Raw genomic sequence first — 12,269 nt, forward strand, 5'->3', positions numbered from 1 at the left:
GTCCCCATCACTGGAGGTTTTCAGGATGTGATAATCTCATATAGGCTTCTCTTCCCATGAAAGGTTGGACCAGATGATCTTTTGAGGTCCCTTCCGACCTGGGCTGTTCTATGATTTGATGATTCTTTCCAAATGTGCTGTATTTGCAGCAGGCTGCTGGCATCTGTAGGGGTGATATGTCATTTGGGAATATATCTGCAGGAATTCAGTCAAGGGTTTCTGGGTATGTTGGGGGTCCACACATGTCTTACTACATGTGTGGCTCAAGAGAAATGGGAACTTTGCAGGGGACAGGTGGAGAACAGTTGGATTGTTGTCACCTGTCACTAGTGAGCATTAGTACTCTATGTCTAGTACTAGATTCAGACCTGGCCTGGAAATGAGATCTGGAGGGAGGTCAATGTTGGTGACAAGGCCAAGGCTGCAGGTGTGCTTCACAGAAAGTTGGTGACATTGTCTGTTGTGATTATAAAGGAGACAGTGGGGATGGTTGGAGTGAGAAGATCAGGAACCGTGCTTTAGCTTTGTTGAATGTGAACAGAGAGATGACTATCTGCAAGGAGATGTCTGAGAGACAGGCTGAAATTGTAGTTTGGCTAGAAGCAGGCTGATCTAGAGTACAGAGGTAGAACCACGAGTCACCAGAAAGGAGGTGGGAATTTTATGTGAGCTATTATCCAGATGCAGTGGTGGGGGTAGGGGCTGTGAGCAGACCTTTGTGGAACATCTCCAGAAAGCTGGGAAAGGGATAAGGAAGCTGCTCAGACACGCTAACAGAACCATTAGAAGAGCAGAAGTCTGAGGAAACTGCTCCCTTTCTTAGGAACTACAGGGATGTTCCTGCTATGTTAGCACTTTCAGCTCTATCGCTTGGGAGCTGAAGAGCTGCAGAGAACACAGTACGCCTCAAAGATCTCAGTAGAAAGGGGCCACTACTGCTCCTCCTGAACCATGGGATAGGAGTCCCTTTTGGCAGATGGGATGCAGAAGAAAGTTTACTGGCAGCAGAGAGTTGTCTTCTGCTCTGCTCTCACTGCACACTGGTACAACAAGTGAGAGCCTCCTTTATTAGCAGGGGGAGAAAGAGAAAGAAGGAGAGTGCTTTCAATTAAAACACAAAAAATGGCTGGGAGCGGAGAACTTGTGTGCTCTTGAAGGACTGTGATTCCAATCTGTCTGAATGATTGACAAATGTGGCTCCATCCTCACAGACAAGAGAGATGCAGGTGAAGTAATATTTTGCCAAAAGACAGCGAGAAAAGAGTGGATTTAATGAGCATTCAAGTGGGAGACAGCTCAAGATGAAAGAGCAAATTAAGATAAAGGGAAGCATTTGTATGTGCAAGGGGAGGGTGGGGAACATGGGGCAGGTTGGAGCATCTGCCCCATAGCCTGCACTATTGGAGGGAATAAGTAGCTCACAAGTCACTACTTTCTCTTTCAGCATGATGGAATGGAAGGAAGTGAACAGGAATATATATGTATATACATGCCTTAGCTTTACTCTGCTTTGGTCTGTGCATTTTACATAGACTATAAGATGATTATATCATGCAAAATAGTGTGCACAGTGACACTATTTAGTGTGCACTTTGAGAGATTATCGTTTTCCACCTTCTCTCTACACAAGCATAGTTGCTGGTGGACTCTGGCTTGACTCTCTGGATCAGGAAACACTGGCTGCTGTTGGAGGCCAGTCACAGACAGACTGGGTCGTGGAAGTGGTTTAGGATAGCAGGAAGGCGACTAGCTGCACAAGGTGTTTATTCTGAGGTGGAAAGAAGTGGGATGCTGAACAAGCCAGGTCATTGTGCTGATTAGCTGCATCTGGAAACAGGAAATGAGCATTTTCCCAATGGCCACATCAGGGTTAGAGGGACTGGTACTTTGTTGTCATTCAGGGAGATCCTGAGGAAATAATTGATTTCAGTGGTGCAAGGTTCTTCCACCTTCCAGCTTCTCTATAGGGAAGTGAACTGGACTTGCAGCTTAAAATTATGATGCAGCTTCCAACAGCAAAATCTTTCCTTTGGTAATGGACATTTTGGAAAGAAAGAGCTTCTTGGAATTTAATTCTGAGCATAGGATTACAGGCATGGGAGGAAGCTATCTGCATTGTCTGAAATGGAGTACTTTGACCAGGAGTAATGTTCACGCTGGTGGATGGGTTAGAGACTTGTTCTGAGACATCCCAGCTTTGCTGTTTCCTCTCTCTGGTTTGCCATATGTGCTTGTGCTACCGAAGATGTTGTGCTAGCCCTGCAGGTAATGTCTGGACTATGCTTTCCTACTATCCAGCTTGATATCTGCCTTATGTCAGAAGTCTAACGTGCAGTCTCTCTGCTTTCAGAGTGCTTTGTGAAACCAGCACCTGGACAAAGAACAGCTGAATGAAGCTAAGCATGGAAGAGGCTGTGGTGATGCTAGTGGAAAACCTGTAGAACTCCAACTGTTGAAAGCATTGACTCTCAGGGTGCTGAGCTAGTCTGTTAATCTTTGCATCCTGTGTCTCTGGAAGATAGTAGGACACCCAATAGCTTAATTGATGAAAAACATTTATCTCCTTGTGCCAGTCAGGAGGATGTTCCTGAGCCAGTTAGGTTCCAGTCTAGCCATGACAGTCCTTGCTTTTATTGGACTGAATATTGTTTGTTTGTGGGAGCCATGGGTAAGTGGCTCACATTTCAGAGAGATGGGAGATGAGGTCCACCTTCACAGGTAGAGTGTCAGGAGACATATATCAGCTCTGTCTGCTCCTTGCTGTTACTGCCTGTTGTAGCTGTCACCACTGAGATTGGTTTCGATCTGGGATGAGTGATGTTCTCAGACAGTTCTGCCTTGTCTTAAGGATCTGACTTTACTTAGGAAAATAAATGAAGCTACCATGTGTGTGTCTGAGCACAGACTGTTAAGCAGGAGTCATCAGGTATGGAATAAAAGGCGCTTTTCCTCAAAGTATGGCTCTGTAACAATTAAAGGTGCTATAGCAAGTAGACTGATACTGTTGCTGTACAGCTCAGTGGATGGATGAGATGAAAGCAAGGGTGGCTTCATGTAGGCTTTCCTACTGCTTTTCTAGCCAGAAGAGACTACAGAAAGAGGATGGTAGGTGAGCAGAAGAGGGAATAGCCAGGATCCTAGGTATCAGGCAGTGAATGAGTGAGCCAACTTTGGTCTCCGGATGTTGGGATCAAGGACTCTTCCTTTAGCAGAGTTCATTTGCTGTAACGTTCATGGCTTTGTGACTGGGAAATGCTGTTGGTAGGATCCCAGAGAAGATTCTCAGTGGTATAGCTGGTAGTGGGCTGCAGAGTACCAAAGTGGTACCAGGTAGAAATAACAGGAAAAGATGAACTTCGTACCCCAGCTGGCTCACAGCCCTTTCCCAGAAGAAAGGCTGATGGTTGATGGACAGCCCTGGTTTTGTGCTATTGCAGTGCAACGTTAGCAGTGATTAACCAAGTTAGCAATGATCAGCATGCCGGGAGAAAATGCCAGAGAAATCTACCATTGGCAGATGAAGTTACATCTCTGTAGCTGTGTGTGTAGTAACTGCTGTGTATGTATTATACAGATAGGTTTTTAAAAGGATATTAAAGTTACAAATTTGGTCCTGAGAAATTAGATAAGGGCAGATTTATAGCTGACTGGACAGCCCTAATTCTGCTCATCCATGCATGAGCTCTGTGACATGGTGTGGCCCAGCATCACATGGGATATCAGGGAGAGCCGATGTTAGAGCTCAGCTCTTCCAAATTCTAGGCAGGCACCTTAACGCACATCTCCCCTTGAAATGGACCACATTGCTTTGCCATCCTGTGCACTGAAAGATGCAGGGATTTTGTGTAATAAGCCGTATGTAATTGTTTCAGTGCATCAGAATACACACATACCTTTTACCTGTATTCATTTGGATGCAGCATATAATATGAACACCATACATGCACACTTACATGTATATGTAATATGAACACCAGGAGACCCATTCAGAAGAAAACCACTATTCTGTATATATCTACAATATTATTAAAAATATTGAGTTAATAAATACATGTTCTTGACAGATGCATTTAGGAACCATCAATTAGGCTTGGCATTCATTAGGTGGGGAGAAGTCCAATCAGATTTCACTGACTCAACAAAGCCGTCTATAAATTGTGGGCTGTTTGTTCTGACGTTTGATGAATTATTCTTCATAATCCACTGTCTGCTGCGATAAATCTAATCTTTCAGGTTTTGCTGTCTTAATAATTCTCAGAGCAACACTGTGACATTTTGTTTTCGTAGAGGGGTTAGAAAGGCTGGGACAATGGAAAAAAACCTCATTTGCTGTCTGGGAAGTAGATCGCTCTACTCCAAGGTAACATTTTCTCATGCCTAGAACTCTGGTCTTGCAGACTTGCAGGGATCAGTGAATCCTTGGTGCCATGGATAGTTACGTGTATGTACTTGAAAAGATGACCAGCCTAGGATGAGGTTCACATCCGTTAAACCTAGTCCAGGAAAGGCATTGAGACTTTTGAGAGCAATAGGGTCCTAGCATCAATAAAGTGAATTCCAAAAGTTCTGGGAGCCACAAGCCTTAGAAATGCTGTGTCAGACATAGAACTGAGTAACTCTTCAGCTATTCTGCCACATGAAATAGAGGTGACATTGTACTAGGCAGTGTTAAGATGGCAGCTGCAGCCCCCAAACCTTCCCTGGGAAACCCTGGTGTCTTCCCAGAGTGGTATTGTGTTGGTCTGTTTTCCAGTAAGCTCACGAGTCCCATTATCACAGTGCCTTGCGCTGTCTTGGCTGGGAGGCTGCAGACAGCATGATCCCTGTGTAAAACTCAGAAAGCTCCTGCAGACTGAGCTCACCTTAGCAAATTGCCATCCATGGAGCCATGATTAAGAGGGGACTGTTCAGCGCTGTCTCTATCAGGAATGGAAAAAACATGAATCCAGTCACCTCATCCAGGGAATTCCAGCTTGGAGAATCACAGCACAAGGAGATGTGCAAAATTTACCTACCTTAATCACTTTCTTGCTGTCAGGTTCTGCCATGGACCTGTCTCCCAACTGTATGATTCCCTTTGTCTTGAATGGATTTATACCAACTTCCCTCTGTGCATCTTCCTGTGCTGCTGCATGGCATCAAAATGCTAGAAGACTGCAAGCTGCTCCGGGCCATCACAACACAATACTGTTGTTAATGGAGCTCTGTTGTATCATGGCCTGTGATGAGTATCTTGGAGGCAAGAAGTTCAAGTTAATCCTGTGTTGCCTAGTCAGGCCCTTCTGAAATAGCAGGACATCTCACAGATTGCTATCTCCAAATACAAAACGCAAGACTCGGGAACAATTACAGTATGCTGTGATCAGATGAGGAGATCTGCTGTGAAATTGTGGTTGAGGTTTTGAATGTTTCAGTTTGCATTGCTTTTTGGTGATAAGAGAGTAGCATCATCCCTGTTGGGCCCCTTTTCGTGAATTATTTTGAGCGGCTGTGGTTGGTGAAGCTGTGGAGCACAGTGAAGTGTCTGGAGATGGCCTCTGTCTGAGATGGTCTCAGCTCCTGCTGCATGTTCCCCAGATGTGCCAGACTCTGGCAGAGTCCCCTGACATGGGCATATTTACACTCAGTTCTGGCATATTTATAATACTTCTGGTAACAGAAGCAACTTTATTGTCTGAAAATTACATGACAGACATTTCATGAAGATGCACTGTTACCAGTGCTCAGGGTTTACCCTGGAGACTGGGCCACTTCTAGCTGTGGTTCCCTCATACCCTTTGCACTCTCAGAAACTTACAGGGTCTATCAGTAACTTCCTAGGCTGTCAAACAGCGACTGAGTCCCAGGCTAGCAGCAGGTGAAACAATTCCTCCATTGTCCATCCTGCTGTCATCGAGACTGGTCAGTCTGGTGGGAAGAGCTTCTGAAGAACATAAGGATGACTGTACAGATCAGACCAAAAGCTGAAGCCCACCACTCTGCCTCCAACTGTAGCCAGTGTTGGCTAAGAGACAAAGGCTATAAAAGCATGGCAGGCATATAGTTAAGCTTTACCTGGTATGATCTTCCCGCTTCCAGTAATCTGAAGGTTAGAGATTTCCTGGGCCAGAGATTGTATCTTGGTGTTTAATAACTTGTGATGTATTTTCTTCATTGACTTATCTACCCACCTGGACTTCTGGTATTCATAACATCCTGTGGCAATGAATTCCACAGCTTAATTGGTGTGGGGAAAAAATACTTCTTTTTGCTTGTTTTAATCCTGACATCTGGTAATCTTGTGTGCTAATCGACAATTTGCTGCTCCCGAGTTCTTCTGTGGAGTGAACGAGGATTCCCAATCCTGTTCTCTGTGACAGAAGTGATTTTATAGAGCTCTGTGACATTCCCTCCCCATTGTCTTTCTTTCCAGGCTGAAGAGTCCTTTGAAGTCCTGGGAAATATTTGAAGGCAGTTTTGAAATGCTTTGGTGAAGGACTCTCTTCCCCTGGGAAACGCTGGGCATTTGAAAGTCTCCTCATTGACACAACCTGTACTGGAGTGGTTCAGCTCTGGCAGAGTTGAGGAAAGGTTCTTTGTAAGTGGTTATGGAAAACCAGAATTATCAAAACTGTCCTGGACTCTGCTGGAAACCTCCTGGATAGGACTTGTAATGCAAAATACTCTTACTTAGACCCCATAGTGACCTCATTCTGGCTGTACCACATACAGGGGTCTGGAGCACCATGCTGGAAGGGGTTCAGCCTGCTAGCTAAACAGAGCTGGGATGTTGAGACACCTTCTGTTAGTGATCCTGCATCCTGCTGCACCCTAAATTTGTCCTGAACAGACTGCTGACACATGGCCACCGTTCATCTGCTGTGGTCACTATGGCAGAGCAGAGCCACTACATCCCACTCGGGATGATGTTATGTAGTGCTGGGCCAGGAAGGCGCTCTGTGACTTAGGCTCCTGCTCCAGGGTACCTTGTTAGCAGCCTTTCTGGAGAGGGAAGGGAACATACCTCTCTCTGGAGTGGGCAGGTTGAAACTAGGTGATAATATTTGATCATTTGCTGCAGCACATGGATATAAAAAGGTTGGGATTAAGAGGCACTATATTGCAAAAGAAATTAGCTAGCAAGACATGCACATTTAACATTTATGGTTTGGAGATTAAGACATCAGGCTGGAAGTTGGGATATGTGGGTTAAATCCCAGCTCTGTCAAAGACTTCTCAGAACACGCTGGGCAGGTTGTGTAAGGTAATACTTTCAGAAAGGACTCAGGATTTGGGAGCTTAAATCCAATTGACTTCCACTAACTTCCTAAGTGTTTAAGGACAGGATTCACAAAAAATACTGAGGCATTCTGATGCTCAGCATTGTGGTATCAGCTGGTGTGTTCCACAGACCTTGGGCAGAGCAGTGTGCGCTTTGGAAGGCACTTCAGCTTGTGAGGAGGCCTGTAGGTGACAACTGGGGACTACTGGAAAGCGTGAGTTTGTGCAGGGCTCATGGTGGCTGTGCACCTCGTACAATGGCACTCTGGGCTTAATGATGGTCTCTAGGTGCAACCTCAGCACAAATACATACTAATAAGTGTCTAAGTAGATAGATCCTGTAAGAGCTTTTATATCAGCTCCCTGAGGTATGAATACTAATACCAACAATCACGAAAAGATTTTGCATATTTAAAAGTAAATGAGCTTCATTCTTTAGAATTAAACAGTCAGGACTGTGTTTCCAGCCAGTGAAGTACAGTGACACATTCATTTGCTGGTTGAGCATGTGTCCAATGGGGAGCTGGCCGTGCAGAAGGCTAGTGAGGGAAAACACTGCATGCAGGGACACTGCTCACCTGTACAGCTGTAAACCTGCAGCTGGCTGTCCTGCTCCTTTGAAAGAGCAGCCCTAAAGTTCCTTTTCTCTCTTTTAAACCTTTATTAAATCTGTCTGGAAACTATGCTTGTTTCATCTCCTGCCAGGATTACAGATGGTAACAGCCAGTTTGATAAGGCCCTTTGAGACCAGCTGTGGCCTGAAAGAAGCTTGAGAGTTCCTTAAGTACCATGTCAGGTGGGCTCCGAGACTGTCCCAGACCTTTGCTTGCTAATTATCCATCCTGGAAATGATGGTTAGAGTTTTTGTTAAGGGTGCTTATTAGCTGGGTGCTTGTGCGCAGTAAGAGCCTGCAGCCTGCTCCAAGAACTCCCTGTCTGCATGAAATGGGTGCAGCCGCCTTCCCTTGGGAAGGACCCCGCTCTCCAGCCCGCAGTGTGGGAGCCTGGCTCACCTCTTTTCTGCTTTCATGTCATACAGCCTCTCGCTCGCTTTTGCCTGTCTGGGGCACACAGCCTGCATCAGAGGCACTAGCTGCCTCCAGCGAGCTGCGAAAAGGACAATTTCATAATGAATGAGGGTGATTTGCTAAGTGGGGGGTCCTGCAGCCCAGCCATAATTGCGCTGCTGCTTTATCTCAGCCTCACACCTGCTCATGTAATGGCCTGGCTGTGATCCGCTTCCTCCCCCATGTGCATGCTCTACCCTTCTGCTCCTGGAGGAGCCATCAATTCTCTGACCCTGTTGGAGTCTCTCGCCTTACTGCCCTCGCCTGCAGCCTGTGGGCGCGCACAAATTCCCCCTTGAATTGCAGCAGGGCCACTGGGCTGGCTCTAACGGACATGACTGCTAACCTGGCTTTCCTGTCCTAAATAACAAGTTTTTAAATTAAATCCTTCTGCCCAAAAGAACTCCTAGAAACAGCTTTCTTCAAATGATGTTTCCTTAGAAAATGTAGTCACACAAGAATATTGTATATGTTATTCCTGCCAGAGGCAATATGTGCAGCTCTTTTTTTTGACTCTGCATGCATTCAATACTGGTGAAAATGGTTGGATTGACCTGTGTAGGCAATTAAAAGCTTTTGAAATCCAGAGCAGATGGAATTTTATCCAATTTATATGTGGTCTTACTATAAATGTACCTTGCTGGATTCAGGCCAGTGAACTCCCAATTCTGTGCTTTAACCTTTGGAGGATGTTACCACTCTTATGACAGTTAGACTAGTAGTATTGGCTGCTACTCTGTAAAGGGTACATCCCTTTAAGATGAGGATGTAGGGTAGTGACAGAGTTGAAGAAAGCCCCAGCTTGACCTCATGTGGCAAGTTCTCTGTTTGCATTTTTTCCTTCCTTACGGGATCTCGTAGCCCAACATGTTCCTGGCTACCTTAAGTCTCTTCCCCTTAACAGGTCCTCTCTTCAGCTGATAGACAAACTTCACATAAAGGTAAAAATCCCTGTGTCTTGAACACATGTCCCCTGAGCCATCTGTCATCCTGTAGGTGCTTCTTTCTTTATACTAATCTGAAACGAGAATCTCAAAATCCAGAAGTGAGAGAGAAAAGAAAGGGCAGTGGGGAAAGAGAGAAAAACCTTTTTTCTCTTGAGACATGAATGTCAATAGGTTTGAATTATGGACCTGCTGTAATTAAAAAACACATAACTAGTTGTTTTTAAATGCAATTGTTTTACTTAATTGATTTTGCTGCCAGGACCAAAGAGAATTAAATAAATAAATAAAATGCACCTTCCTAGGGAATTACTGGAGGCAGCTGAGTCTCTGTTGGAATCTAATTGCTGCAAATGCTCCAGTTTGTTGCTAGCAATAGTTTTCTGTGGAAGGGGCTGGGAGAGAAGGGGTAGGGTGGTGTGGGAGGGGGCTCATTCCCTGGCAGCTGCAGGAGGGAACAGGCTGCTCCTTGTATAGTAGTTTTCTTCCTTGTCAGCAAAAAGAATATTCGTTTAACGCTTTAGCATGAAGACTTTGCTTAGAAGATCTTTATTCATATTTAATTACTAGCTCACTGCAGCTCCCATCTTTAATTACCTTTTAAAAAGCAGGTTATAAAAATGCACTGATATTCTTTCTTTTTTGTTACTGCATAAATTACAGGCTTCTCAACTGCTCACCTGAAATCAGTCCAGCCTGCGGGAAGGGTGGGACAGGTTCTCTTTGCTGACTTCTGGATACCTCAGAGCTTGTCTGCACCTTGCTCTACAGAGCAGGACAGAAACCCTCAACTAGCATTACATGAACTAGCTCCATGCCTGAAGCCACATAACCATGTTGGCACTCCCTCTGAGCTAAATAACTGTGCGGAGGGACCTGGCTAGTCAGCCAGGCTGATATCACACTGCCATGGTGATAGTGTTTCCAGGGCCCGAGCTGCCCAGTGCTGCACTGAGGGTCTCTAGCAGGGTGCTGTATTATGCAGGGCAGACGGGCCTTTGCCCGTCTCCCATTGAGTCACCCATGTCTGTCTAGGTTTTTGCTTCCTGGACATCCCCCTGCTGAATCTACTTCTTCATCTGCGACTTTCTTTATAGTCTAGTCCTGAGTTTCACAGCCAGAGCTGCTAATAATTTCCTCTCCTGCCCGCAAAGTGCTTTGCTGTCCCCACCTAGTGCTTTTTCTGATCTGAGAGCAGTGGTTACTTTTATTGGAGGTGTGAGAAAGTCCATCACATACATGAAACATGTTTTCAGGCAAAGTCATCAGAGGTACAAACTGCAATTTTTGTCCCCCTGCCCTGAATCCAGCCCTTACCACCGCTCCCGGTCATGTGCTGGCTTTCACCAAGTAAGCTAGCTAATGCTGCTGTAATGCATGGGAATACACGCTGTCAGGTTTCAGGGGGTGATGGTGGGTGGTATTAAATATCTGTGAAAGAAACACATGCAAAGGGACACTTGTTGGCTTCTGCACCCAGTAACGACCAAGGATGCTGACCATAATTGCTCCAACCCATTTTCAGGACAGCCTGGAGGGGTCCCTCACATGCTGCCTGGCCACTCCATGTCCTAGATGAAATGCACTGCTGAGGCTCTGCCACAGGTTTCCATAAGCAGAGTATCTCCAGGGCACTTCCGTGCTTGGCAGGCTTCACTGGGAGGCCAAGCTGTGACAAGGCTCAGGCAAGGGACAGAGGAAGGATGAAAGGGCTGAGCCTGCTCAGCTGTGGCACATGCTGTCTGGCCTGTGGGCAGGGCTTTCCTTAGGTTAGTCTCTGGCACCCCAAGCTGATGCCTCTTTCTCTTCTCCCGGCAGATAAAAGAGCTCTTCATGAGTTTTGAGGACACTCCCTTGGGAGCAGCATCACTAGCCCAGGTGCACAAGGCAGTGCTGCAGGATGGGAGAACGGTGGCAGTGAAAATCCAACACCCAAAGGTCCAAGCTCAGAGCTCCAAGGATATTTTGCTTATGGAGGTAAAACAACCTGTTGACTTTGACTTACAGAGCAATTGCTATTGAAACATGTGGGGGCCACATTCACCCATGGTGTAAGCAGGTATAACAACACCATCCTGTAGCTTTGAAACCTCCACAGAGATAAATGCTGTCTTACGGGAATAATACAGAAAGTTGGTGGGAATTGCAGTGTGGGTGATTGTGTGGATGGAGAGACTGAACAAGAGGGTAAGAGTGAAGGAGGGCGGAAGGAGAAGACAGGTAAACATGAATGACATCAGAGTAAGTCCATATGAGATTTAAAAACTAGAGAGTGAGTCCTGAAGTCTCTCTCCAGCCTGTGTGCCCATTCACTGGTTGATTAAACTGGTCTCAGTTCCCCTTGCAGTCAGGGCTGTGTGGCCAAGGAAAAATCATTCTCCATGATTAGCATGTTTTTTTCAGTTAAATTCCAGTGTAGATTCAACAGTGGCTGAGGTTGCTGTGATTCGGTTTTGTTTCTTGATCAGCTCCTTAATGCTGGGCTGATTCATGCTGGAAACAAAAACACTGAAATATGGAGAGGGTCACCTAACAGAGGCAGACACACAAATGAGGGATTCAGCTAGGAAAAAAGTTTCAATGCCTGTCTCCTGTTCCTCTCCTGAATGGTGGGTACCACTCATGGTCCCAGTGCAATGCTGTAGCTTCTCCCAAACTTCTAAGTCTAGCCCATTGAAGGGAAGAACTGGAGAAAAGCTGTGACACTGCACTGCATTGCAATAGTCAAAGATGCCAACAGTGTGGCAGGGAACAGGAAATGGAGACAGGGCTGAGGTGGAGAAGAGGGGAAGGATTAGGTCTGTAAATGGTAACACTAAACCTTTTAGCTCTCCTAATAAGCATATATCTGTATCTATAGTACAGTAATGTGTACATCCATTGGCAGACAGGTATGTCCATGGGACTAAAGAGGGGAAGATTAAGCTGAGGGGATCTGATAAGTGTTTAGAGGGTACTGCTGATGCAATGACACACAGTTCTCCATCAAAGGAGATCA

At 45.6% G+C, this 12,269-nt stretch overlaps 1 protein-coding gene across 6 annotated transcripts in view; it reads left to right on the top strand.

Annotated features, from left to right (window-relative positions):
• Window positions 1–12,269, top strand: part of ADCK1 (aarF domain containing kinase 1) — a 78,412-nt gene that overhangs the window by 41,692 nt on the left and 24,451 nt on the right. For 5 of the 6 annotated variants that reach the window (XM_050897492.1, XM_050897496.1, XM_050897493.1 and 2 more), the window contains one exon: window positions 11,090–11,248. The exons of the other annotated variant lie outside the window; for it this stretch is intronic. In XM_050897492.1, the coding sequence (XP_050753449.1) occupies window positions 11,090–11,248 (159 nt within the window). The remainder of the gene's footprint in view (window positions 1–11,089; window positions 11,249–12,269) is intronic. 6 annotated transcript variants of the gene reach the window in all.

Source organism: Gymnogyps californianus, chromosome 5 (genome assembly GCF_018139145.2).
Source record: "Gymnogyps californianus isolate 813 chromosome 5, ASM1813914v2, whole genome shotgun sequence".
Classification (NCBI taxonomy): Eukaryota; Metazoa; Chordata; class Aves; order Accipitriformes; family Cathartidae; genus Gymnogyps; species Gymnogyps californianus.